This window comes from Rhinatrema bivittatum, chromosome 2, assembly GCF_901001135.1.
Source record: "Rhinatrema bivittatum chromosome 2, aRhiBiv1.1, whole genome shotgun sequence".
Lineage (NCBI taxonomy): Eukaryota > Metazoa > Chordata > Amphibia > Gymnophiona > Rhinatrematidae > Rhinatrema > Rhinatrema bivittatum.
The window spans coordinates 631,888,087-631,915,537 of NC_042616.1; the positions used below are offsets into that span (position 1 = coordinate 631,888,087).

At 42.4% G+C, this 27,451-nt stretch overlaps 1 protein-coding gene across 1 annotated transcript in view; it reads right to left on the reverse strand.

The window, feature by feature from the left end:
* The window catches only part of RB1CC1 (RB1 inducible coiled-coil 1), a 434,332-nt gene that overhangs the window by 69,075 nt on the left and 337,806 nt on the right, over positions 1-27,451 (reverse strand). Inside the window, 3 exon segments of the mRNA XM_029591270.1 lie at positions 1,882-1,936; positions 15,683-15,929; positions 16,064-16,172. Coding sequence (XP_029447130.1) covers positions 1,882-1,936; positions 15,683-15,929; positions 16,064-16,172 — 411 coding nt within the window.

Here is a 27,451-nt window from a genome sequence, read left to right on the forward strand (position 1 = left end):
ACAAATGCCCTGTATCACCCGTTCCACCACTAGCTAGAATCACCGCTCCAATTCCTCTTTGAACATTGTTGATGCCAACACCGACTGGGAGGAAGGAGAGGTAGACAGATCCTCTTTGGACCTGTGAAGCAGATCAGTGACTGGCATCAGGACCAGTGGAGACCGTCACGGTCTCCTGGCACCGATGGAAGAGTGTCACTCCTCTCCACAGGGTTACTTTGGGGGCATCACAGCATGTGCTAGTGCATCTCCAAGCCCAGGAATGTTCATCAATGGAGACCAGTGCAGATGCTTCTTGGTTTCCCTTGATGCTCAATCTGGTCCTTTGCCGGTGCTGATGATGAGGAACTAGACATCCGCAGTCTGGATGAGATCGACTGTGGTCAGTCTCCAGCGCCCCAGTCCACTGGTCCCGCCGATGTTGATGGCGCGGTGTCCATTGGTGCAGCTCCAAGGTCCATCAATGTCGTTGCCCCCATTGCCGATGGCTAGGTCTTCCTCGACCTGAAGAGCTAGTCCATCTTGTCGAGTCGAAGATGATATCCCTTCAGGGTCATTTGTGTGCATAAACAGCTCCACGAGATGTTATGCGATGCCCCCAGACAGAGGACACGTTTCATGGGGGTCCTCGGGCACAGAGGGCATCACCAAAAACCAGACGTGGCCATGACGGGACAAAATAAAATGGATGTAAAATCAAAATCTATGGTAGTGGGCATCAATGCCTGGCAGGCATCGAGGCACTGCTGACATGGTGGAATCAACCTTAAAAAAAAAACTTACCAATAAATGACGAAAACCCTGTCTAGGAACGCTATCAAGGATGGATCGAGAAGGAGCTGACGTCAAACATCGAAAAAAACGCAAAAAAGTGAAAAGTATTCCAAAACTAGGCCAAAAAGGGCCAGATTTCAGCTCACAATACGATACTGCAGCAGCTCCATGGAAAAAGAGACTGGAGAGGGACCCCGCCATGGACACGTGGTATAGGGCATGCTCAGTGGGCCAAGTCAAAGTTCCAGAAACTGTGACATATGTTTTTCTTATTGGGGCTTCATCTGATGATGTCACCCATGTGTGAGGACTACCATCCTGCTTGTCCTCGGAGAATTGCACTGTATGTGTACTTTTCCCCATAGAAGATGGGAGGAGTGCAATTTTCAAAGGGGCCTTCTCTGCAGGAAAACACCTTTTTACCTCAGGAAAAGCCCTTTGAAAATTGCATTCTCTATCTGCAGGGACATTCATTTTCAGTTTTCATTTCATTTTGCATGGGAATTTATCAGTTTTTTATTATAACCAACCAAATGGCAGAAAATCTGTGGGGAAAAATGACGCCTTTTTTCACCCAATGATTTTCTCCTGATTTTGTTGGTTACAATGAACACCCATAAATTTGTAGTGAAAATAAAAACTGAAAATGAAGGTTCCTACATATTTGTAATAGATAAGTTACATGTAGGGAAGGAAATTGTCAAAAGTATTTTCGCAGGTTTAAACAGTGCTTTAATACAGAAATGGCTTGTTATAAAATTGCCCATCCAATATACAGATAAACTTACATGTGTATGTCCTGTATGTGTTTACGTTTACCTGGACTGAGTGGAGGTGTTCTCTGGGGGGGGACGGGGACGGGGGGTGTGGAGCTTTAAGGAAAATTTGCAAAAATGGGATTAGCTAACAGTTGTACTCATGACTTGGAATTAGTTAGTAGTCCTGGATGAAATTCTTGACAAGGCCAATAATGATTCACCACAAGCCACCATGATATGGTAATATTATTTGTTAGTTTAAAAGTAATCACTGGAACTAAATACTAGCATCATGCATTGTTTTGTAGTGAAGAGAAATTCTATTTCAAGAAAATAGAGATATACTCACTCTTTCCAGCAACATAATCCTTTGTTTTTCTTCAGACAACATATGGAGGTTTTCACTACAAAAATGTTATTGAAAACACAGTGAAATGTTGGAAGCCAGAGAATTAATTCTTGGATTAGTCAAATATATTTTCTGAAAGAAAATACCCTATTTAGGAATCAATATTACCACAAAAGCTATTAGAAAGTTTACATCACCTTTATAGCCTGGAAGTAAAATGCATTAAAACAGTGTTTGCTCCATGTATCACATATCCTACCCCACAACTGGTTGGATAAGCATCCACCCTTTTGTAATTCGCAGCAAACTTAAATACTTAAAGGTGAATTTTGAAAGCCTGGCATGTGCCAAAATTGGGAGATGTGTGTACAAGTTGGGCTTGCGCACGCCCAACAAATTTTAAAAGCTGCCCAGATGCGCACATTATCTCCCTTTGATTCAAAAAGGAGCAAGATGTGAGCATGATCTGGGTGGGGCAAGGGCGTGACCAAGACATTTGTGTGCATATACTTACATGTCTGAGCGCACAGCCAGGTCAAATGCTGTACACCTTCACTTCTGCTATGGTAGACGTGTAACTTAAAAAATAAAAGAAATTAGCCATTTCTACTGGGCTTAAAGGGTCTGGGTGTAACTGCAGGAAAGTGTGGTCTATCAAACCAAGGGGGTTTGGAGAACATAGCTCTTAACTGGACGAACTGGTAAAACTGGCAATGGCGTGGACATGTGCTGGTTTTAAAATACTCTTTTAGGCGTGCGCCCATATAAAACTGTGCACACATGTACGCGCACAAATAATAAAATGGCTGCATATCTGAGCATGTGCTGAAACATATGCGCCAAAGTGCGCCGACATGCCACTTTGAAAGGTGCCATCCTTAAAGCTCTTGTGTAACCAATTGCCTTCAAAAGCACAGACAAGGAGAATTGGCCACACTTGTGTTAGGTTTTACAGATTCATATAATGACAAGATAAATTCACCAGTTCCTGTTGGTTCTCTTTGCTGGGAAGTGGCTTTCCAAGGAAGCACCCAGCTATGAGCACCAAGAAGCTGTCCAAAGAACTCTGGGACAAAGTTGTGGAAAGGTATTACACATCTAGGGATGGGTATAAAAGAAATGCAAAATCCATGAATGCTGATTGGGACATCCTGGCTGCGGTTTTGTCTAGAAGCAGATAAATCCTGGATTGCCTATAGAAATAACTGTTCTGGTAACAGAACCGACATCTGAATTGGCAATGCAGGTCCTGATATTTTCAAATGAGGAGAGTGTTTCTGATATTATAATGGGGGATCACGTGGGATTCAATGATCATCACATGGTGTGGTTAAGTATTAGAACACAGGCAGTGGTGGTTCATTCAAAGAAAGCTTCAGGAAGTACCACAAGAAGACAAACTGGATGGGCTGAGCGAGGTAATTAGAAGAGCAGTGGCCAAAACTAAAACGCCGCGTCGTTGCAAGGGCAACAAACCTTTATGTTAGGAAAGTAAATACAGATAAAAGGAAAATGAGGCCTCTGTGTTTTTTTCTAAAGAAGTGGCAGAAAAATTAAAGAAAAAAGGTAAGCATTCATAATCTGCAAGAGATTAAAAAAGAGGAAGATAAGGAAAAATGTCTGGAACTGCTAAGAGAAGTAAAAAAAAAAAGTCAGGAAAGTGAAGGTGGAAATGGAAAAAAAAAGCTAATACAGCAAAGCAAGTGTGGTTACTGTAAGCAGGTTTCTCAGTAGACAGCAGGAAGAATTAGCCGTGACATGGGTGATATCATCTGACAGCGCTAAATGGACCCTTCTCTGTAGCTTAGTATAGTTTTATTATTGAGCATGTGTGGGAGTTCCTTGGCGCATGTTGTCTTGTGAGCCCCTCAGTCCTTTGCAGAGCTTAGATTTAGTTAGGTAGACTCTTCAGGGCGGTGGGTGGATATCAAGCATGGTTAATTCATCCCGCTAAGGAGATTCATATTATTGGTAAGCAAACTTGTTTTCTCTGTCAATAAGCATACCTGAATTAGCCATGACATGTGGGACATTTCAAGCTGAGGGTTGCATTGCAGAATACTTAGAGGTAGATCTTCAAACGATACACGAGCGCGTACTTTTGTTCGCGCAGCAGGCGCGAACAAAAGTACGCTGGATTTTATAAGATACACGCGTAGCCCCGCGTATCTTATAAAATCCGGGGTCGGCGCGCGCAAGGGGGTGCACATTTCTGCAACCTGTGCACGCCGAGCCCAGCGCGGCCTGCCTGTTCCCTCCGAGGCCGCTCCGATTTCGGAGTGGCCTCGGAGGGAACTTTTCTTCGCCCTCCCCCCCACCTTCCCCTCCATAACCCACCCCCCCGGCCCTATCTAAACCCCCCCCCCTTACCTTTGCGTGCGTCGGCCAGCAGCCCCGCTCCGTCCTCTGGTCCCGGGGGCTGGTCCGGAGGCCTCGACCACGCCCCCGGGCCGGCGCCATGCCCCCAGGCCCGCCCCCGAAACGCCGCAGCAAGCCCCTGAAACGCTGCGTCGTTTCGGGAATGCCCCCAGACACGCCCCCTCCCTCCCCTTTTCGAAAACCCCGGGACTTGCGCGCCGGCGGCCTATGCCGCTTACTGTATAAGCAATTTGGTATCCCCATTGAAAGTGGACTACTGGGCGAACAGTGTGCACAAAACTGATTGCCTAAAACTACTGTGATTTGAGTAGTGGGAGTGAAGTGTGAACACATGACTAAATTTCAGCTTTGCAAATGTCTTCAATGGATACAGCTGTTAGGCGAGCAACTGAAATAGCCCTGGCTCTTACTTCATGAGCCTTAGAACATAAGAATGTAAGTTTTGCCAAACTAGGTTAGACCAAGGTCCATCAAGTCCAACATCCTGTTTCCAACAGTGGCTAATCCAGGTCATAAGTTCCTGGCAGGATTCCTAAATTCAAGAGGTTCCATACTGCTTACCCTAGGGAAAAAAGCAATAGATTTCCCCAAGTAAAATTTAATAATGGTTTATGGACTTTTTTCCTAGGAACTTGTCCAAACCTTTTTAAACCCAGCTACACTAACAGCTTTTAGCACGTCCTCCAGCAACAAATTCCAGATTTCAATTATGTGTTCAGTAAAACTGTATTTTCTCGTATTTGTCTTAAACATATCACCCAATAACTTCATTACATTTCCCCTAGTCTTTGTACTTTTTGATAGGGTAAACAACCAATTTGCATTCACCAGTTCCAATCTACTCATTATTTTACATACCTCTAACATATCTCGCCTCATCTGTCTCTTCTCCAAGCTGAAAAGCTCTATGATTGTAACTTTGATAACAGCAAGTGCGGGTGCACATGTATGTGCATATGCCAAACTTGCGGTAATGGACGCGGACATTTTATAACATACGCACGTATATGCATGCATGGTATAACATAGGCTGTACATTCGTACATGTGCACAATTTTATATGGACGCATGCATCTGTGTGCAAATGCTGCCTCTACCGTGTAAGTGGGGGGATTTAAGTTTTGTTGAGATTGCGGAGGTCTAAGATAGGGCAGAGGTCGCCTGTTTTCTTTGGAATTAGTAAATAGTGGGAATAGAACCCTTTGCCTGTTGAGACCGGGCAACTGGCTCGATAGCCCTGGTAGTCAGCAAAGTGGAGAGTTTGACTTGAAGTTGAGATGTGATGACAATGCTTTTCCAAAGTGGGATGGGTGGCGAATGCAGGGGTATCCCCGATTCAGTATGGTTAATATCCATTGGTCTTTTGTGATGAGACTCCATTGGTGTTTGAAATAATGGAGTCAACCTCCGACAGGTAAGAGAGGCATTGGATTTATGGAGAGGCTTCTGTTCTCTTGATATAGTTTAAAAACCAGCTGCTGGCCCAGTTTGTGGTGGTGGCTGGGTTTTTGTCTGTTTTGGTTGGCGTGCACATCCCCTTTGTGGTGGACGATAGGAACGCGCTGAAGAAGCAGGTGAGTAATATCATCTAGGCCTATAGAAGGGTCTTCTGGTTTCCCTTCTGGTCATTTTTCTTATTGAGGATGGCTGATCCGATGGTAGTCTAGAGAGTTGACATAGTGTCTCGTGGTGATCTTTTAATTGGGAGACAGTAGCCTGAATTTTTTCTCCGAAGAGATTCTCTGCCAGTCTCTCTTGGACTTCTTGTCTGAAGTCCGAGGCCTGAAGCCAAGCCCACCTCCTTGCATTAATTCCCGATGCTGATAGGCGGGCAGATGTCTCAAATGAGCCGTAAGCTGCCCGTACCTCATGTTTGCCAGATTCAAGTCCTTTTGCAATTAGAGTATTCAATGCCAGTTGTTGTTGCTGAGGGAGATCATTGGCAATATCTTGAACTTGTTTCCACAAGTTTCTTTGGTACTGATTCATATAAAGCTGGAATGCCGCAATGCGAGATACCAGCATGGAGCCCTGGAAAACCTTTCTTCCTAAGGTATCTAAGAACTTCTGTTCTTTTCCTGGTAGGGCAGAACAGTGTGGTTTTTGTTTCCTGGCTTTTTTCTGAGCCGATTCGACAACCACAGAGTGGTGTGGCAATTGCGGTTTTTGGAAAACTGGGGTATGCTGTACCAGGTATGTTGCGTCTGTTCTTCTGTTTACAGCCGGTACAGAACAAGGATGCTCCCATAACCGATGCTGAAGTTCCAGCAGGACTTCATGAATAAGTATCGCCATTACCTCCTTTGGTGCGTCAACAAATTGCAGGACTTCTAGAGCATTGTGTCTTGTGTCTTCCTCAGTGAGCAATTCGAAAGGAATTGTATCCGCCATTTCTTTTATAAAATTTGTAAATGACAAATCTTCGGGAGGGGTCTTCCTCCTCTCTTCTGGTGGAGAAGGTTCTGACTGTAATTCTTCTGAATCAGTGTCATTATCTACATCCTTCCAAGGAGTATATTGGGGATGATAAGGTGATTCAGAATCATCTGTTTTTTGTAGATGATGTTTCGTTTTAGAAGCAGATTTGATGGTTGAGATGGAATCTGCTTTGGTAGCATAGGAGGCAATAAAGGCATCGATGGGTCTCGATGGCAATCGATGTTTGGCGTCATCCGATGGACCAGGTCACAATGGCATCGAAGGGTCTTTTAATGGCATCAACGGTATTGTTGGTGTTCAAGGATGTTGAAGGCCCGATGGTCCCGGGAAGGAATCCGAGTCCCTACCATCATCTTCCGATGAGCCTGGGATTGGAATCGAAGGAACCATCGTGGATGTTTTGGCATCGATGGTGTCGATGGCCGCACCGGAAGAGTCGGCGTCGATGCCAGTGGAAGAAAAACTCCAATTAATGCGTCGATTCTATTCAGCAAAGGCTGAAAAATCAACGGATCCGATGCTGATGTCGGGGTCGGTACCGATGCTGGCATGGAAGGAGGCTGAAATTTTCGAAATGCTTCAACGATGGCCTGCTGGACTATGGAAGTCACTTCTTCCCTGGAGACTGGGACTGGGTTCACTGTCACAGGAGAAGGTAAGACTGGCGCTACTGGCACTTCCACGAATGAATGTGGTGGCACAGTCTCTAACACTGATCCCGGTGGAGAGTGCCTTGGTTCCTCGGGTACAGAAGGATGTGTTGGTTCTAATACCCGGACTCGCTTGGGCATCGGCTCGATGTCTTTCGATGCCGATGCGGGTGCCGTTCCCTCCGATGGATCAGTGACAGAACGGTGTCGATGGTGTCTTTTTTCTCAATGTTCTTTAGATGTCTGAGGCTTGTCAAAAACTAGGCCCTGGCTTAGGCTGAGACTGCTGTGGTGTCTTAGGTTGATGCATCTTGCATGTAGATCTCTTGCCGGAAGCTGTTATTGTGGTATCGCAATTAGAGTGCAAAACAGTTCAAACTGATGGAACGAACATCTCTGAAAGAAGGTATAAGAAAAGTATGGAAAAGTATGAAAGGGACTGGATAGCCGCATGCTGTTCCTTAATTTGAGCAATGGTTTCTCTGGCTTTATCCTTAAAGAGACTGTCACCAGAGTATGGGACTTCAGCCAACTTGTTTCATGCTCTTAACTAGGCCATTTAACGTGACCCAATGGCTACTACAGAAGACCTAGCTACCATGTCAAAAATCTTCTTCAAAGGACTGGATAAGGAGTTCTCTTCTGTGTTCAAGAAACCCTGTCAATGGATTCCACAAAGGCTTCAACTTGTCATGTAAGTATTGAATCATATAATGTTGATGTGGTACAATGCGGGTGTTTCAACATTGAGAACTGGAAGACTTTCCTACCAAAGCTGTCCAGTAACCTAGGATCCATACCTAGGGGTGTGTTGGAAAAGATCCAGGCCTTTTTAAATGCTTTAAAGCCGATTCCACCATTACTGACTGGTGGGGCAGCTGGACTACACTAAATCCAGGTGTCTATTGCACTTTGTACTTGAGATCCAGATTTCTGGTTATCGTAAGACAGGAGGCTGTACTGTCCCATATTCATAAGAACATAAGAAATTGCCATACTGGGTCAGACTAAGGGTCCATCAAGCCAAGCATCCTGTTTCCAACAGTGGCCAATCCAGGCTACAAGTACATGGCAAGTACCCAAAAACTGTTGTGTCCGGTCGCAGATGGCTGTGACCGCTCTGCCTCACCTCTTTTTTTCCTCTCCTCCTCCTCCTTCGAAAGGATGGCTGCCTCTGCTGCTGTTTGCCGGGCCCCTCGGTGTCTCCGAGCCAACAAGGGCGTCCCCGTCCACCCTGCTTCTTCCTGAGGCCTCCTAGGGCATGCACGCGCATGCTGCCCATGTTCTTAAACATGTCATGGCGGGAACCTCCGTTCCAATACAACGAGTTAGCAAGGACTTCAGTTTTGCTACTCTGACCGCTTCTAAGCTGCTCGCTCGGATTCCTCGCTACCTACTGAAGCTCTGGGTACCCGCTCCTTGGGGGCCCCTCGCTTCTACATGCCCAACCTTCAGGACACCCGTCCCTCGGGGGTCATGTCTGCTTTATTCCAGGTACCCTCGGTGCTCCTAGGTACTTGCTTCTCGAGGACCTATCCTGCTCTGGGTATTCTGCACCTCGGACCACAGGTCCTTCTCTTCACTCGACTACCAAAGGAAGTTATCATCATTGCTATCCTGTGAGTATTACACTTCAAGGCTCTTCTCGCTTAACCCTTCAGGTTCATGGCCTATTCCGCGCTGCAGAATATTACCAGACCTTCACTACATCTGGGTGAGATCATCTACATTCCACTGTGACTATCTGGAGCCTTACTGTGATATTGTTGGATTACAGCGCTGTCCGTTCCTCGGACAAGTATCATCTTCCTCACAGCAGTATAATAAAGCTTCCTTCCTCCTGTGTCCGCTTGCTATTGAGTCTAGCCTATCGTTGTGGTTCCCCACGGGGCCCCTCCCTGTGGGAGGAGTCATCACCACTTTGACCAAGAGTCCACATCATGCCACAAACCCAACAAAAACTAAGTATATCCCATGTTACTGATGCTAGTAATAGCAGTGGCTATTTTCTAAGTCAACTTGATTAATAGCAGGTAATGGACTTCTCCAAGAACTTATCCAAACCTTTTTTAAACCCAGCTACACTAACTGCACTAACCACATCCCCCGGATCGTGTTTACATATCCTGAAGAATTTGATGTATTGGGATCACTGCTGGCTGGAGGGAATTTCCAGAATCCGAAGTAACCCAAACACATCATGTTCCTCCAGACATGGTCTCCCAATGGCCTTCCTCAACTTTTCCAGAAATCTGGGAATGAAAAATATTCGGGTGGGTCAAATTCTTCAGCAGAACAGAAAAAGAGTTTTAGGGAATCACCGCCTTTGAACCAAATGGTAAGGGACACTAACACATGACCCCCAATGATGATGATGATTGGAGCGGAGACCTCATTCGTCCCAGAGAGAAAAACTCCTGGGGAGAGACTAAGTTGACCATGTTCTGTGCTTCATACTTTGAATGTTGGCTGGACACCACTGCAAAGGGGGATAATTTGCCTCATGGAGATGTACTAACTTCCATTGATGGTAGTTCTGATAGGAGTTCCCACGGCATGGAAATAGAAGGGAATCCCTCTTGTGGGAATAAATCCCCCATCCTGGACAGGAGAGACTGAAGAGTGCCCTCCTTGTTACTGGCCACCAAAGAGGTAAAGAAAATCTTCACTAGTTCTGTGATACTGTCCATGGATTGCTGTGTCCTTTGGGATGGAGTTGGAGAAGAGATATCTTCCTCTGAGACTAGTTCATGATCATCAACTAGAGAAGCATGCACTGGACTGCAAGGAGAGACTTCCTCCCGGTCCACTTGCATTAGGTATCACCTAGAGAATTAAGGGTACAATGAAGCAGATAAGGTCTGATATTTTCAGATGCAGTGGGAGAAACCCATGCTGAGTGTTCCCAGCAGAAGCCACTGGGTCTTGGGTCTAGGCAGAAGAGGTGAGATGGAGATAAAGGCATTTTGCAGAGTCGTGATCTAGTCCCAGGCACTTATAGTCGATGTTGTGGTTGTCAGTGATGGACATCCTTTGGCACAATTTTTGAATCCAGTGAGTGTGGCCATCTTGGATCCAGACATCCTAGATACTACTATATATGTTTTGAGTTCTAAAAAGTGATGTTTGAGGGTGTGCCAAGGCAGCAAAGGAAAAAGCAAAACAACAGTTGAAGATAGCAGTAATGGCAGAGAGAAAATGTAAAAAAGGAGGTACATGTTTGTATGGAAGCTCAAACAAAAAATGGCTAAAGGGTTAATATAATATGCGCAGGAACTGCTGTGCATGCTCAGTAGTAAAACTTTACTGAGCTAGAAAGATTCTTTGTCTGGTGCTGTCAGATCACATCATCCATATGTCATGGCTAATTCAGCCCTGCTTGTCTTTGGAGAAAAGCGAGCAACTAAATGTTTCTTTTTTAGATATATTAAGATAGTAGGAAATGTAAAAGTGGGGTTGTAAGACTCATAGGTGAAGATGGTGGGAATATGTAAATGTGAACGAGAAGAAAGCAGAAATGCTTAACAAATATTTCTGTTTGGTGTTTGCTAAAGAAGGGATTAAAATATAATCACAGACAACTGCCAGAAATAGGAATGGAAGTGAGGTAGAACAATTTTTATAAGACTGTATTCGTGAGGAGCTAGCAAAATTATAAGTCGACAAAGCAATGGGACCAGATAGGATACATCTGAGTGATTTAAGGGAACTTAGGGAATTTCTGGCAGCTCTTTGTCTTATCTTTTCAATGCTTCTTTAGAGATGGAAGTGATTCAAATAAGGCAGATGTGGTTCCTCTTCACAAATGTAGAAGAAGAAATCTGAGAACTTCAGGCTGATTAGTCTGACCTCAGAGTTGAGTAAATTAATGAAAATGCTGCTAAAACTGAGAGTAGTGCAGTTTCTGGAATTCAGTGAATTATAGGATTCAAGGCAGGATTCAAGGCAGCATGGTTTTGCCACAGGTAGCTCTTGTCAGACAAATATAATCAATTTCTTTGATTTAATGATCAGAGAGTTAGATCAGGGGAGAGCACTGTTAGTAGTGTATTTTGATTTCAGCAAGGCCTCTGATATGGTTCTGCATAGGTGCTTAATAACCAAAGTGAGACATAGGTACGGGCCCTAAAGTGATTGACTGGAGTAGAAACTGATTAAATAAGAGGAGACAAATGTTAGTGGTAAATGTAGACCATTCCAAGGAAACGGGGAGTAGAAAGTGTCCTTGGTCTAGTTTTCTTCAACCCTTTATTAGCAATATTGCAGAAGGGATATCTGGAAAAGATTGCTTTTTGCAGATAATACCAACATCTGCAATAGGATAGAAACTACAAAACAAGAGTGGGAACTGGGGGTGTTCATTTCTGATGATCTTAAGATGTCCAAACAAGCAGACAAGGTAACTGCCAACACAAGAGGAATGCTTGAATGCACAGGGAGATAAATAGCCAGCAAGAAAAAGGAGGCAAATTGCCTCTGTATAAGTTTCTGGAGAGACCTCCTCTGGAGTACCATACACAATGCTGGAGACTGCACCTTCAAAAAGATATAAATCCTAGAGTCAGTCCAGAGGGCTGCTAATAAAATGGTTACCAGTCTTCATCATAACACATATGGGGACAGATTTAAATGTCTAAATGTGCACGTCCTAGAAGGAAGGAGGGAAAGGATAGATATGAGAGAGGCATTTAAATACTTCAAGGAACAAATGTGCATGATGCAGACCTATTTCAGTGGAAAAGAGGCTCTGGAATGCAAGATCATGGGATGAGAATGAAAGAGTGTAGACTCAGGAGTAAACTAAGGAAATGTTTGTTTACAGAAAGGAACAGACTCCCTATCAATGTAGTAGAGACGAAGATCATATCAGAATTCAAGAAACCATGGGACAAGAACAGAAAACTCTGAGGGAGATGAAAGGGACCTTTAAACTGAATGGGAAATATGATGGATAGACTGGAATGGTTGTATGGTGTTTATTAGCTGACATATTCTATATTTCTATGAACATCCCTCAGAATACGGTCAAGATGATTATTAAGAAATGGAAAGTAAATGGAATCACCACAACCCTATACAGATCAGTCTGTCCCTCCAAACTGGATGACCAAGCAAGGAGAAAACTCATCAGGGAGGCAACCAATAGACCAATGGCAACTTTGAAAGAGCTACAGGTTTCCATGGTTAAGGCTGGTCAAAATACACATGTGACAAAAATGTCCCCTCTGGCCTGTATGCTAGGTTGGCAAGAAGGAAGCCATTACTCAAGAATGCCCACTTTGTATCCCATTTGAAATATACAAAGAAACACTCAGGGGATACTGTAATCATGTGGCAAAACGTTTTGTGGTCTGTCAAAACTAAAATAGAACTTTTTGATTTGATTGAAGCGTTACATTTGGTACAAATCTAATAGCACATCACCCACAGAACACCACCTCTACTGCAAAGCATGGTGATAGCAGCAGCATGATATGATATGGGATGTTTCTCATCAGGAGAGACTGGAACACTTGTTACGAATGGACAATGAATGTAGAAAACTACAAACAAGTCCTTGAGGAAAACCTGTTGCCCTCTGTAAGAAAGCTAAAACTGGGACGAAAGTTCACCTTTCACCATACAATGTGGCCATGTTTCAGCGTATACACCTGTATCAGGGGTATATATTAATATTCAACACAGTGTTTTAATTATCTTTTTATATATTTTTCTTCACTATATTTATATTACTTTATATTTATTATTTATTCCATTTGCTCAGTATCTATTGGTTTTCCCCATGTGTACTAAGCCTTTTTAAATGCAGACTCCACCACCAAGGAGTGGTGTGGTAGTTGGACTATCCTAAAACCAAGGGAAGCTTGAACTAGAGAAACTTCAAACCAATTTTTCGGGCTACTGAAAATCGAGATATAGGTGCCTGCCATATCATTTGTAGATCCTTAAGGAGGCTATGGATTGAGATGGACATTGAATCTGCCGGAAGTTGAAGAAATTGTAACAAGCCAAAATCATCCATTCTCGGGTTGTGCTCCTTCCTCACATATTGATGGGCAATGTCTTTGCTGATTTACCCAGAAAACGGGAATGGCTGAGTGCAAAGGAGGGGGGGGGGGAAATCAGGGGTCCTTTTATGATCAATACACCTGTGAAAGGTATATTTTAGGGCAGAGAAGGAGCAGAAAAATGACTTTATAAAGGCAAGCTCAATATAAGTCATTATTCTTAAGCTTTTTATTATTCATAAGTAGTATACTGCACTTTTGCTTAGTATTATGCATAGTATCTGCAAAACAAAAGCAACATGAAAAGAATGTGCTGTAAAACAGTTAATGTGAAAGTATGCCAAAAACCAATGCCAGCCCAGCTGCAGGCTCATCTTACACATCGACAATAGCATTTGCATATTGAGGAATTTACATGTAGCCACTTAGAGAAATTGTTTCCATATAGTAACCAATTAAAGGAACATTTTGCTAAGTAACTTAGTTACTGGTGTATAGGTTAGAAGTAGCTGCTTATTTAGACCCTGGAATCAGTGAGTGTTCCATTGTATGGTAATCTGTTGTTCTCTCTCTTATTCTTTTATTATTTGCTGTTCTGAATAGAAGGATTTCTCTCCTCAAGCTACTGGTTCTAAGTATTTATTTCATCCCACAACAGAGAGTAGCTGGGAAGTTCTAGAGACTAAGTATGCTGAAGTATTTCAGGTAGGAGATTTGTTTGTGGTCTTCAAACACTGGAATTGCCTGCTATTGCTTTATAATCAATATCCATCTACAGTGAGGACAATATTCAAAAACGTTTAGCTGGATAAGTTATTCTGGATAGTCAGAGGGATACACATCCTGATGAATATTACTGAATAAAGTTATCTTGCTAATTTTAGCTGGATATCTTTAAACCTAATTGGTTATCTTTTGAACATAACCTGTTAGGTTTAAAGTTATCCAGGCTAAAGGTAGCCAGATATCTTTAGGATTAACTGTCTATATTCAAAATAATATAGCCAGTGAAGTGTCTATTCAAACAAAAAACAGTCTGCCTGGTAGATATAGCCCCCTTCCACCCCCCCATGTAGAATCCAAAATCAGACTGGCGGGCCTGTTCCTCAAGTTATCCAGCTAAATGCCTTTTAATTTGGACCTCAATATGTATTTAAAAAAAGTCAATAAAGGCTTATTTTGATCAATCCAACCATGCTTATATACCTGTTGTAGACATGTAAGGCTTACTGTCATACAGACAATTGCATGCTTTGTTCAGTTATTTGACAATGGCACTCACTATTGTTTACATAAGCAAGGAATTCTGGTGAAATCAAACTAGAAAACAAAATATCAAAAAGTCTGCTTGTAACAGCAGAACCAAGAGATGGAGTTAAACAATTTCATTTTGTAACCTCACATTTGTATTTAAAACAGCGTTCTTACCACATGAATCACACGCAACCCCTTTTTGCTGCTCTTCCTCCTTATCACACATTCTTTGCTATCAGTTCCAAAGCAATGACCTCCTGTAAAGTCTTCTACAGTGAGGAGTCAGAATTTGTATATATATACATACGCACACACGCACACACACACACATATATATATATATATAAAAGTGCAGAATGAAAAAGTAGAAACACTTAATTTTTATCCTAGTAAATTACAAACCAGTATATAAAAAAATATTTCTTCAAAAATATCAATTTTATTAGAACAATTCTTTGAAACAATACTTCATTTAAAAACAGCTCTTGGAAGAGTGAAAAATCAACCTTTTAAATATTTAGATTGTAGATTTTCTATTTAAAATTTTAAAAGCCCCAGATAAATCCAGAATGGAAAATCTTTCTCAAAACAAGATGATCTTCCTTGCAAAGTTCATTTAGATGGTCTGGTCCTCAGTTTACACAATCTCTTGTCATGAAGTTTTGCCACCAACATTGCAAAACGCTAACCTTCTTTCATTGGCATCTACATGAATTATATATAATTAAGCTTCCCTCTTAAGTCTCTCCCCAACAAAGGAACCTCTGTTTCGCTTTCTTCAGAAGGTAGAGACATTGACTGCATTAATGAGGACCATTCCTGCTAGTAAGGCAATGAGACTCAAATAAACACAATGTTTCACAATTAAATTTTCAAACCCCTGTAGACATCGTGTTAAAATACATTGTACGCATTAGCCGAGCCTTCCCTCCTCCGGGACTGTCAGTGGGGAAACTGTAATACATTTATCTTAGTTTATACCTTGCCATCTGTCTTCCAATTTGAAAACTACATTAGCATAGACACTAAGAATACTCAAGTGTAATTCAATGTTTTTATTCTTGCACTTACTGAACTGTCATCATGCTTGTCTCCATTGCTGAGTCCACTCTTTCTTCCTCTGGACCTGTGGGCTCTAAGGCTAACCTCTCCACTTCTGTTGGGAGATCAGGTGCACAGGCTCCACATGGCTCTGAAGCAGAGGTAGAATATGTTGATGGAAGTATATTAATGCTTCGCAGCTTGCTAACTTCTTCTTCAAGTTTTTTCTTTTCTTCTAGTAAGCGAGCTCGATCTTCAGAAAGTGTTTCAATTAAATCTAGAGGTTAAAAATAAATTAAGTAATCAGCTTATGAACTTGCAATTCAATGCTTACTTCAAAAACAAAAAATAATGAAGTTTACACTTAGAACAAAGTCCAGTGATAATCTTTATGATTAAAGTTTTAGTCACCTTTATCTCTTTCTTGTTGCTGGGTTATAATTTTCAATTTGTCACTAAGGTCATTTATAATATTTTCCTTCTTCATTCGCTCCCTTGTTAAAACTGTGTTAAAATTGGTCTGGGGGAGGAAAACAGTTGTTATTACATAACTACAAATTTAAAAGCACAACAAACCATAATCATGTATTCTGAATTTCCCAGGACTATTCACCAACAATAATATTTTCCATATAATATGGATAATTGGAATGAATACTCCAATAAAGGATAATAAATCTATATTTTTATTTATTTTTTTTTTTGCAAATACCTCTTCATAAGACTGTTTCCCTGGAAGCTAATTTTACTCTGTACATTTAACTATTACCTTTTTAAAAACATTAGAACATTATTTGCAAACAACAGAGTATACAAGTACAGGCAGTAAATTAAAAACAGTGCATACTTATTATAAGCGATGCTTTTTTCAGCTGCTTATTCATCTTCATATATAGAAGCATTCACACCAACATTATATAATCTAATTCTTGCATCTAACTAGAGGACCTGGTATATTAACACTTCCACCACCCAATTCTGTGTCTATGGAAAAAACAACTTAGTAATTTAGGTTCACAGTATATATTTGTTATTTTTTCTTGTAATAATTTTAATCTATACTGGGAAGTAAGGCTTCAATACTTTACTGTATAAAAAATGAAAAGTAATTCAATAAATGCATTATTAATAATTTATTCAGGCCTAAAGGTCAAATGTTGAGAAATCAGTGGGTGTTTGAAAAAAGGCAGTTATATATGAATGAGCCTCTCTCATATTACTGTATCATTAAAAAAACCAAACAAAAAAAAATGTGCCTAGAATGCGTTTAGAGGAAAAATATTCTTGCTGGCTGCAGACTGGTGATTTGTTGAGATAAGAGGCTGATGTGCTGCCTATGAGCTACTGGGTGCTCTGTTAAGTTAAAGGCTGAGCAAGCCACGAGGGTTTGCATACAGTTTAAGGTTAAGACCTGCAACTCTGCAAATGAAGAACCGGATTGGTCCTTGAGCCTTATAAAATGTCTCTTGGAACAAATCTTTGCTCCCAGCAATTCAAGGGATGCATTGCAATGCAGAGGAAGCAGGTGAGAGGTCAGTGAAGTCTTATTAGTTAAGTTGACTTGTGATGATGTGAAGGAACCGATTCTCTAGATATTCAGAATCTGAACTGAACCTGTGTGAGTAATGTAAACTGGAACTGTATATATATGTCTGCTTGGAAATGAAACTTGTGTTGTATAAAAGCCCTTTTTAGCAATTGGACTTGCATTAATGTTGAAACCTGTTATATGTAAACCAGGACATTATTATGATGTTGCCATTCTGAATAAAACCTGGCTTGAACTCTATAATCTTGTGGTTTGCATTAACAGAGATCAAAACTTGACAATTGCTTTTTGAGAATAGAGCAAAGTTGCTTACTGGTAACAGGAGCTCTCTAATGACGGCAAGATTGTTACACATATTGGCGACATAATCCGTTGGCATCAACACAGACAGATCTACCAGAGATGTCTGGAAAAGCATGGAAATGCTTTTCTGGGCATGCATATAACTTCTTGAACAATGTCACCTTATGGAACCCTCCCCTCAGTCATATATAATAAATATAATAAAACAACTCCAGAAGGGGTGGAGGACATGTATGACTAATTACCTTGCTGTCCTCAGAGAACTCTTATTGAAGGTAAGTAACTTTGCTTTCTCAGAAGACAACCAAGATAATTCTGTTACATGTGGGATTCCCTAGCTAAGAGTTGCCTTGGAGTGGAGGCGCAGCCTTGTGGTTAGAGCAACAGGCTGTGAACCAGCGAAGCCAGGTTTCATATCTCAATGATACTCCTTCACCCTCCACTGCGTCAAGTACAAACCTGGGTCTCATTTACTAAGCATTTTTCCCCATAGACACAGAATACGAGAAAAGCCTTAGTAAATCAAGCCCTTAGATTATAAACCCTCTGGGGACAGGGAAATATCTGCATTACCTGAATGTAATCCACTTTGAAGTATCAGAAAAGCAGAATATAAATTTTAAAAAGGGGGAGGAATAATAACAACACAAAATGTCCACCAAGTGTGGATAAATACATTTTTGTTAGATGAAACCTTTTTTTTTTTTTTTTTTTTTAAGGAAGACAATCAAAAATAATATAATAGATTTAGGAGGGATGGAGTTGGATTCTACTCCTCAAGGAGATTCCTGAGGACAGATTGACCAAACCTACTGTTGCATCAGGAGTCAGTGTCTAAACAAAAATGGGAAGTAAACGTGTGAACTGAAGCCCTCATCAAAGCCTTGCTAATGTATTCAAGGAATGCCGATATTTGATGGGCCACCAATGTCGCCATGACTCCAACATTCAGGCCAATACAGTACAGTGCACTCTGGTGGAGCGCACGGTTAGCCCAGGTTTGGACGCGTGTTTTCGACGCACTAGCTTTACCCCTTATACAGTTATTCCCGCGCGATACAGAAAGTAAAAAGTGCAGCCAAGCCACACATTTTACTTTCAGAAATTAACGCCTGCCCAAAGGCTGGCATTAATGTCGGCCGGCACCGGGGAAGTGTACAGAAAAGCAGAAAAAACTGCTTTTCTGTACACCCTCTGACTTAATATCATAGCGATATTAAGTCGGAGGCCCCAAAAGTAAAAAAAAAAAAAAGTAAAAATTAAAAATTAAAAAAAAAATTAAAAATCAGCCCGCAGGTCGGAAGACGGACGCTCAATTATGCTGGCATCCATTTTCCGAACCCGTGGCTGTCAGCGGGTTTGGGAACTGATGCCGGCAAAATTGAGCATCAGCTGTCAAACCCACTGACAGCCGTCGCTCCTGTCAAAAAGGAGGTGCTAGGGATGCGCCAGTGTCCCTAGCGCCTCCTTTTACCGTGGGCCCTAATTTGCATAGGCCACCCTCCTGAATCGCACGCCCAGGAGAGTGGCCTGTGTGCGCACTGGGAGAGCGGGTGCTCGCCAGCTCTGCCACGCGTTTTTCTGTATCAGCCTGTATAAGCCTTGAAGTGGAATTCCAAAGTAAGTCATGCCTGGGAATAACAAAAGGAGATGAAATCTGCTACCCAGCTAGAACTGGTATGATTGGTTACAGCAAGCATAAGCCTATTGGGGTGAAAAGAAACAAATGGTTGGGTCACCCTTATAAGGCTTTGGTATATTCCATATAGAAGGTGACAGCTCTTTTGAAATCAAAACTGTGCATGGCTTGTTCACCTCTATAAACATGTGAATTGGTAAAAAATGGTAGGACAATTTTTCATTTCATTTATTATTTGTCTTACTTGTCCTTTTGGTGGACACTTAGGAGGAGTTAATAACATATATGTAAGAGATACAAAAATACATATAAATGCACACCTTATACAAATAAAACAGATATTTCATACACATACACATACATAAGTCATATATATAATCATAATCAATACAGAAATAATTCTTGGAGAAGTCTATTAACGGCTATTAATCAAGTTTACTTAGGGAATAGCTACTGCTATTAATTGCATCAGTAGCATGGGATCTTCTTAGTGTTTGGATAATTGCCAGGTTCTTGTGGCCTGGTTTGGCCTCTGTTGGAAACAGGATGCTGGGCTTGATGGACCCTTGGTCTGACCCAGCATGGCAATTTCTTATGTTCTTATGGTTAAAGTGGAACTCCAACACCATCTTCGACAGTTACCTAGGATGTCTGCACAACATCATCCTGTTGTGATGAAACTTTGTATAAAAGGGATATGTCATGAGGGCTTGGAGGTCAGACTGTTCTGAAGTGATTGCTACAAAAAATATGATCTACCAAGCTAGGTAACTGAGCCGACAAAAACTCAGAGGCTCAAAGGGGGCTTTCATCAGTTGGGTAAGCACCATGCTGAAGTCCGATAGCAGTACAGGTGCTAAGAGGCTGCAAATGAAGCAAACACCGCATAAATCTGAAAACTAAAGATGATACAGCAATGGGATTTCCTATTACATGTTAGTGATAAGAACTAATTGCACTGAGATGTGCCGAAATAGATACCCATCCACACCAACTACTCAGCTCTACAATCCCTACCACTCCTTCAGAGTGCTTGTCACACGTTTTCTTGATTTTGGATACTGTCCTTGTCTCCACTACCTTCACTTCCATGTGGAGGCTGCTTCATACATCCACCATCCTCTCTGTAAAGAAGTATTTCTTTAGATTACTCCCCTGTCTACTCCCTTTCACTGTCATCCCATGTCCCTCATTCCAGAGTCTCCTTTCTATTGAAAAAGGCTCGCCTCTTGAGCATTATCTTGGAGGTATTTAAATGCCCGCCTTTCCTCTAGGTTAGTCATGTTTAGAACTTTAAGTCTGTTCCCATATGCTTTATAACAAAGACTACTGACCATTTTAGTAGCCACCCTCTGGACCAACTCTATATGGTTTATATCATTTTGAAGGTGTGATCCCCAGAATTGTACACAGTATTCCAAAGGTCTCACCAGGAGCTTATACAGGGGAAATATCACCTCCTTTTATCTGTTGACTATTCTATTCCCTATGCACCCAAGCATCTTTCTGGCTTTTGATGTCACTTTAAGATTATCAAATAGGATCAATTCCAGATCTTGTTTCATGCATAAAAAAATGTCACTATGTATACTGCATTTCTCCTTTGGGTTTTTGCAGCCCAAGGGGTCAATGTAATAAAACACACACTATAATAAGTTTTTATCCACACCTTCACTGTTTGCTGATTAGTCCCTCCACTGTCAGCTGTTAGTAAAAGGACAAAGCCCCTTTTGGAAAGCTGTCCTTTCGGAATTTTGAAAGGGACTGGTCCTTTCAGTAATATGTGACAGTGGAGGGACCAATCAGCTGCCAGTAAAGGGAACAGGCCTACCAGAGGATGTAAGGTCTTCTCTGGCTGAGGTTTCTGGGTGGGGGGAGGGGAAATTTGGAGAGCTCCAGGCAGTTTGTGGGTAGAAGGGGGTTTGGGATGCTGGGAGGAGGTCCGTTCTGGCCCGGCTAATCTTTTTAAGGTGAGAGGGAAGACTCGCTTGAACAGCCCGGCCATATCTGCTGGGAGTGCATAGGAGTGGGTGTCATTTTTTTAAGGTGAAGTGGGTTCGCCCAGCTTGGGAGAGGAGGAAGGACTTGACCAGCTAACCTGAAGCAGCATGACATGACTGAGTTGGGTTTGAGTGCTCTCCTCTTTCCCGTGGGGTTTAACTCCTGCCTCTGACTAGGAGTTAAATTTCCCCATGGTAAAGGAAATGCGGTAGGCAGCCTCCCCATGAGCACACCTCCTTGCATTGCAGGTTAATAGTTAATGGGGCTTATTACCCCACAATTAGCATAAGATGTGATAATCTTGCTGTGGTTTTTCAATCCTGTTTTAACATGGGTTTTCTGATGCTAAAACCCCTATGATATACCAGGATCAGGTTAGTGCTGAAATATCTGTGCTGTAATAGGAGTTAAAACCCACGGTAGGGTCAGCATGGCTTATTACATCAGCTCCCAAATGCATGACTCTGCAGTTTTAAGCATTAAATTTGAGCTGCCAGAATTTAGACCATTCTTCAAGATCCTCTACATGTTTTCCACCCATCTTGCAGATTTTGGCATCATATGCAAAAAGTCACACCCTTCCCGGTAGTCCTTCTGCAATACTGCTTATGAAACTATTGAAAAGAACCAATTTAAAACCGATCCTTGTGGCAAACCACTAGTAGCGCTCCCCTCCTTGGAATGAATGTTATTTACTACTCCCCTTTGTCACCTACACCCAATCAGTTTCTAACCCAGTCACTTTAGGGCCAATATCCAGACACCAGGTTATTTGTCTCCTATGCAAAACAATGTCAAATGACTTATTGAAATCTTAGAATGCTACATCTAGCACTCTCCTATGGCACAACTCTCTGGTCAGCCAATCAAAGAAATTAATCAGATTCATCTGACAAAATCTAATTTATTTATTTAAAACATTTCTTAGCCACACATTCCACAGATTGTGTTGGTTTACAACAAAATATACATTATCCAATCAACAAACATTAAAATTACAAAGGCACTTTAAAAGAAGTTACACACACTAATATACAATATCTAACCAGAACAAACATTCATTCCTGATGCACCACTTGAGCTCCATATAGCCTACCTCTGGTAAAGTGATACTGCTTTGGATCATGTAATCCACTGGATTCCCTAAACCATACTATCCTCTGTTTTAGCAGCAAAATATTTTTCCAGACTTTTTAAAATGTTTTCATTAATTCCTTTTTCTATAAGTAGATCCTCCCTGAGTCTCCATCTCCTCTGAGGTGGATAATTCAACTAGTTTATGATCTGAGCTGCTACTAGGACATGTGACTAATTCAATATCTGCCCATTTTACCTTTTCATGCATCTCTTTTAATATGAATATTGTATCTATTCTAGAATACGAGTGATATCACACTGACAAGATCGAATATTCCCTATCAACAGAGTTTATGGCTCTCCATTCATTTACTAGTTGCACCTCCATCATAAGCTCACTAAATCTAATGGTCTCTTTCTGCTATATCATATTCATTTATCCAGATCTATCTTTTACACAATCACTAACCAAATACAAGTCTCCCCCCAAGTACTATATCTCCTTCTGCAAATTCTAGTAATTCAGATAACATTTTCGATATGAAGGCTACCTCATTTAGACCCTTAGACTAAACCAGTCATCATGACTGGAACTCCCACAATCGTGCCTTTTATAAAGACATACATTCCTTCTCTGTCTTTCTGTCCACTTTTATAGAGATGTTTTTAGCAATTATGATACTTATTCCTCTCATTTTAACTCTAGCAGAAGCTAAGTAGATCTCCTTAATGTTTTTGCCCATGAGCATGAATTCTCTAAGTTTATGAAAATGTGTTTCTTGTACAAGAAGGATATCAGTTTTCAAAATATGGAATTTTTGGTAAAGCATTATGCATTTTTCCTTCCTTCTTGTGATCCTAAGAGCCCTGTATGTAATTTCAGATTTTTGTTTCTTTCTTCCTCCATTATTGTGAGGTAAATTTTTCTGACTAGATCATGAATGTTCATTTTTAATTTCCCACTGGCACCACAATAATTCTAACATTTGATGTTCCTTGACGATTCTCAAAGTCATCGTGTCTCTCTTTAAGCTCATTTGTGGCTTTTTCCAGGTTTTTCATTTTACTGAAGAAACAAGCTGTTGCATCAATTAGTTCTCTTATATTAATTTCATTTTGGCTAACCCATTGCTTAATTTCTCCCTATTAGCCCAGCATTAGAGATATCTGATAAGCTGCAGCTCATTCATAAGGGAGATGTCCTCAATAGTTTATGTTGCTTCAGGACTTTCCAGGGCCTGCTTCCCTTGCACAATTTCTGCTCTGAAACCTTTATTCTGTTCTTGTTTAGCTCCTCCATGCTGTTCCCCAATAAACTTTACTTGAGTTGATACAGATGAAGCTTTATCTGTCATGACTCTCCCACTTTAAATGCAGTGCATTTCTACAAAGAAAGATATGAGAGCGCTTACATTTGTGCCTTTATTGTAACAGGATATAGTCTCTCTCTCTCTCTTTAATGACAGAAACACAGATTAGTCACTCTCTCCAGCACAGGGAATTCACAATAAACTGTTTAGAGAAGGATGCATGTTTCTCTATCCTTCTCCTCATGCTGGAGATAATTTCTCTGGTTTATAAGAATTGATAACTTACATTCAACAGAAACCCTTGCAAGAACTCCTTCAGAGCAAAAAGCATAGTCACATTCAGTTCTTGATCTCATTTACCAATCCCTCTTTAATTAAACTTTCAGTTATCTTAGAGGAAAAAAGGGTTTTAAACTGCTGTGTTCTTAAACATACCTGCCTCCGAGCTACAATTAATTCCTTTTACTACCTGACCATTCATTGCCCTGACAGGACGCTGCTGAAGCATGCCTTCATCAACTCCTCTGGCCTATCATGTTCACATCCCCTACCCTACTGGGCAGGCTGTGGTTATATTTTTGTTTGGTTTTTTTTTTCAAGTATAAATCACCTTCCTTTTTTCACACAGCTATCTCATTAGAAATCAGGCTTCTCATGCTGTTGTTTATGACTGCTCACTGCTCTGCAGACACTGGCCCCTACTTAATTTCCCTGCCATACTATGGTGCTTCCAATACACCCTGGATGCCATAAAATAAGCCTTTCACTGTCAGTCTTCCTGCACACTCTGGAGTCTCCACAGGTCTAACCTGTAAGTGGCTGTCAGCTACTTGTGGTATTGTATCTTTATCATTTAAAACATCATAGTGAGAGTGAGGACCACAGGAACTAAGTGGCCATGTTGCTCCCTGGCTTGCTAGTGCCTGATCTTATGTTCTGAAGTAAATGCAGTGTCCATCAGAGGCTGAAGAAATTAAAGTAGCCCGAAGACACTGTTCTTCAGTCTATCTCCATCCTGAAACTGATGGAAGGCATTTTGCCAACTTATCCAAGAAGCATGAGTAAATGAGATCTTCTATAGTGTTGTGGGTGCCAGTAAACACTGAATACCAACAGCAGAGAAAAATCTTTAGTCTTTTATTTTAAGATATCTCATAACAGGAGCATAGTGCAGCTTACCAAAGTAAACACCTAACTCTGAGTTCCCAAGCCATGCCAGTCAGTTAAGTATGTCACTTCCCCTAAATTTATAAACCAATGGTTTGTTTGCATAATATTTTCCTACAGGTTAGCATTAGAATTTTATCTCACATATATGAATAAGACTGGATTCCTGCAAATCTTATGATTTCTTGTAAATTGAGCCCAAAAAGGAGAAAGGAAACTCAATGCTGACCTTTAAAGTACTTTCTAATCGTTAGCATACATTTTAGTATTTCAACAGCCTTGGCTATCTCTCTTGGATATTTTTCACAAGTCTGATCACTGCAATCTCATTGTGATGGAATTATTATTTTCTTCACCACCACCAAACTAGTCTGGCTTCATAGAAAATGTTCTCAAAGCACCCTTACAAAGGGATACATCTGCTGAGGCAAGCCTAGTAAAGAAACAGAAGCAATCACTGTGAAATCCTCCTCCTCAGCTGACCATGGCAGTACACTGAGCCATAACCCTGAGAACGGTGATGGAACTGGGAAGAAGACCTCTGGCAGCTCCGAAGAGGAAGCTTCTGGGAAGAACAAAGAACATAACGAATAACTTCTTCCTCATCATATCCATTAAGGGAATCCCATGAAGGTGATGAATCTAGGACTTCAGGGGACTTACTCTGACTGCAGGAAGCCCCTGGAGTGAAGCATGAACCTCTGGGGAACTTTGAGCAGAAAAGGCTTCAACTTCCCTGTCTGGTCCTCAGGGTTCATAGAAACAAGAAAATTGTTCACAAGCTCAGACAGACTGGCTGTGAGACCCTCTGCAATGGAGCTGGTGGAGAGACCTTCTTTTCAGAAACCCAGATTGTCTCCTCTTCACAAAGGCCCATTAAGGCTGGCAGCAACAAGCGGGAGCTTGGGACTGCAGTGGTTGCTGTAGCTGCTGGCTTTGGAGCACTCTGCAATTTGGTGCCAAGTTGCTTCGCCCGGACAAGAACAGGGAGTTAGAAGGTGGCACCATGGAAGAGCTCCATGTCAACACCATGGACAGCGCCGGATTCAGACAGAAGAGGTGGCTTGGTGTTACGATTCCTCCTGTAGCTGTGCCACAGGAGGCCTCTCACCTTTTCTCTGGAGGCCGTACCGAAGCCAGGGTCTTGCCTGGACAGTCTATCCCAGTTTTGCTCCATAGCCTGGGAGGCCTTCGACGCCCTCGGGGCCTGCCTGAGGCCTGCTCCAGTCTCAGTTTAGACTTCCTGGTTTGGGCCCTGCCCTTCTTCCTAAGGCCGGGCCCGCAGTTCTTTGCTTTAGTTATAGGGCCAGTCGGGTGTGGTCTATCTACACTCCTCCCAGGGAGTTGCCTGCTTACAGCATTATAAAAGGATCTTCACTTCAGTTCCTGTGGGTTCCACAGTCGTCTGTGTCTTCTGACCGGTCCAGGTCTGCTGTGGTCTGCTTCCGCTTTGACGGCCTCGTCTTCATGTTCTTCGTTGGAGCTCCATGTCTCGTGTTGGTGTCGTGATCCAGTCCTGATGTTCCACCCTGTTGTCTTCGCTTTCGCCCCTGCCTTTGGATCCTTGATGTCCACCTTCTGGCGTGCCATGTTGTGGTCTGTGACCAGCCCATAGGTAGTGGCTGTGTGGGGCGCTCATGGTACTTGGCCATCTACAACTGCACAGTACAAGCCTCCGGAAGACTTCTGCTTCAGTTCTTGCTTGCTTCCGTCCTGGTCTTCGGAGTCCCTTGTATTGCATCCGTCCATGCCCAAGACACTGACTGAACCTTTGCCTTTCAGTGTGGTCTGTGACCAGCCTAAGAGGGGCTGTGTAGGGTGTGCCTGGGTACAGGCTTCTACAGTATCTTCGCCATGTTCCAGTTCATCTACTCCACATCTCGTCTGGAGCCTGCCTCGCGTTCAGCGTGGTCCGTGACCAGCTCACTGGTAGTGGCTGTGTAGGGCACGCTGCGCTGCAGTCTCAACCCAGCTCTTGATGACCTTGCTTCTGAATATCCTTTGCCTGCAGTACCTAGCTTCTGAACCCTTGTCCAAGTCCCTGCACGAGTCTTCGTCTGTGTACGCAAAGCACCTCGTTCTTGAGTCTTTGTCCGTGCACCCAAGTACCTTGCTCCTGAAATCTTCATCTAGAGTCTCTATGTTCCAGAGCCTTCGTCTGCCCTCGTCCTCTGTCCGGCCTGCCGCCTATTGCCGTAAACAGCGGCAGGTCCGAAAGGGCTTGGAACGGTCGGAGGGCTGTTCACTGATCAACATTGTGTTGTTGGTCATCCTGAGGAATGCAGGTGCCGTAGAGGGCAGACCTTCAGCTTCCCTGGCTCTGCTTCCGCCATGTCCTGTTCCTCGCTACCCGTGCTCGCACCAGCTCAACTCCCGGGGGTGTATCTTGGGGCTCCTCCCTGAGTCGTGCCGTGGCCCAAGGGCTCATAACACCCGCTATAGGAACGACCCTGCCTCCGAGCTCGTAACACTTGGTACAACAGAGATCTTCCACACCATGAACAAGATTGGCACATTCACTGGAGGGATCCTGTTCTGCCTCAGGGTCAAACTAACTGCTCCAGCACAGGATCATGCCAATGTTGCAGGCTTCTTCGGCGCAAAGGGAGAAGGCCTTGGAGGATATCTCTTGTGCCTTTTAGGCATTCTTCTCTGAACCACCCCTAACCTCTGTCCTGAGATAGATCCTGAAGCTGGTATTATGAGGGGTGGGGAGGTGAGACAGGAAGCTTGCCCAACTTGCAGGTGCAAGA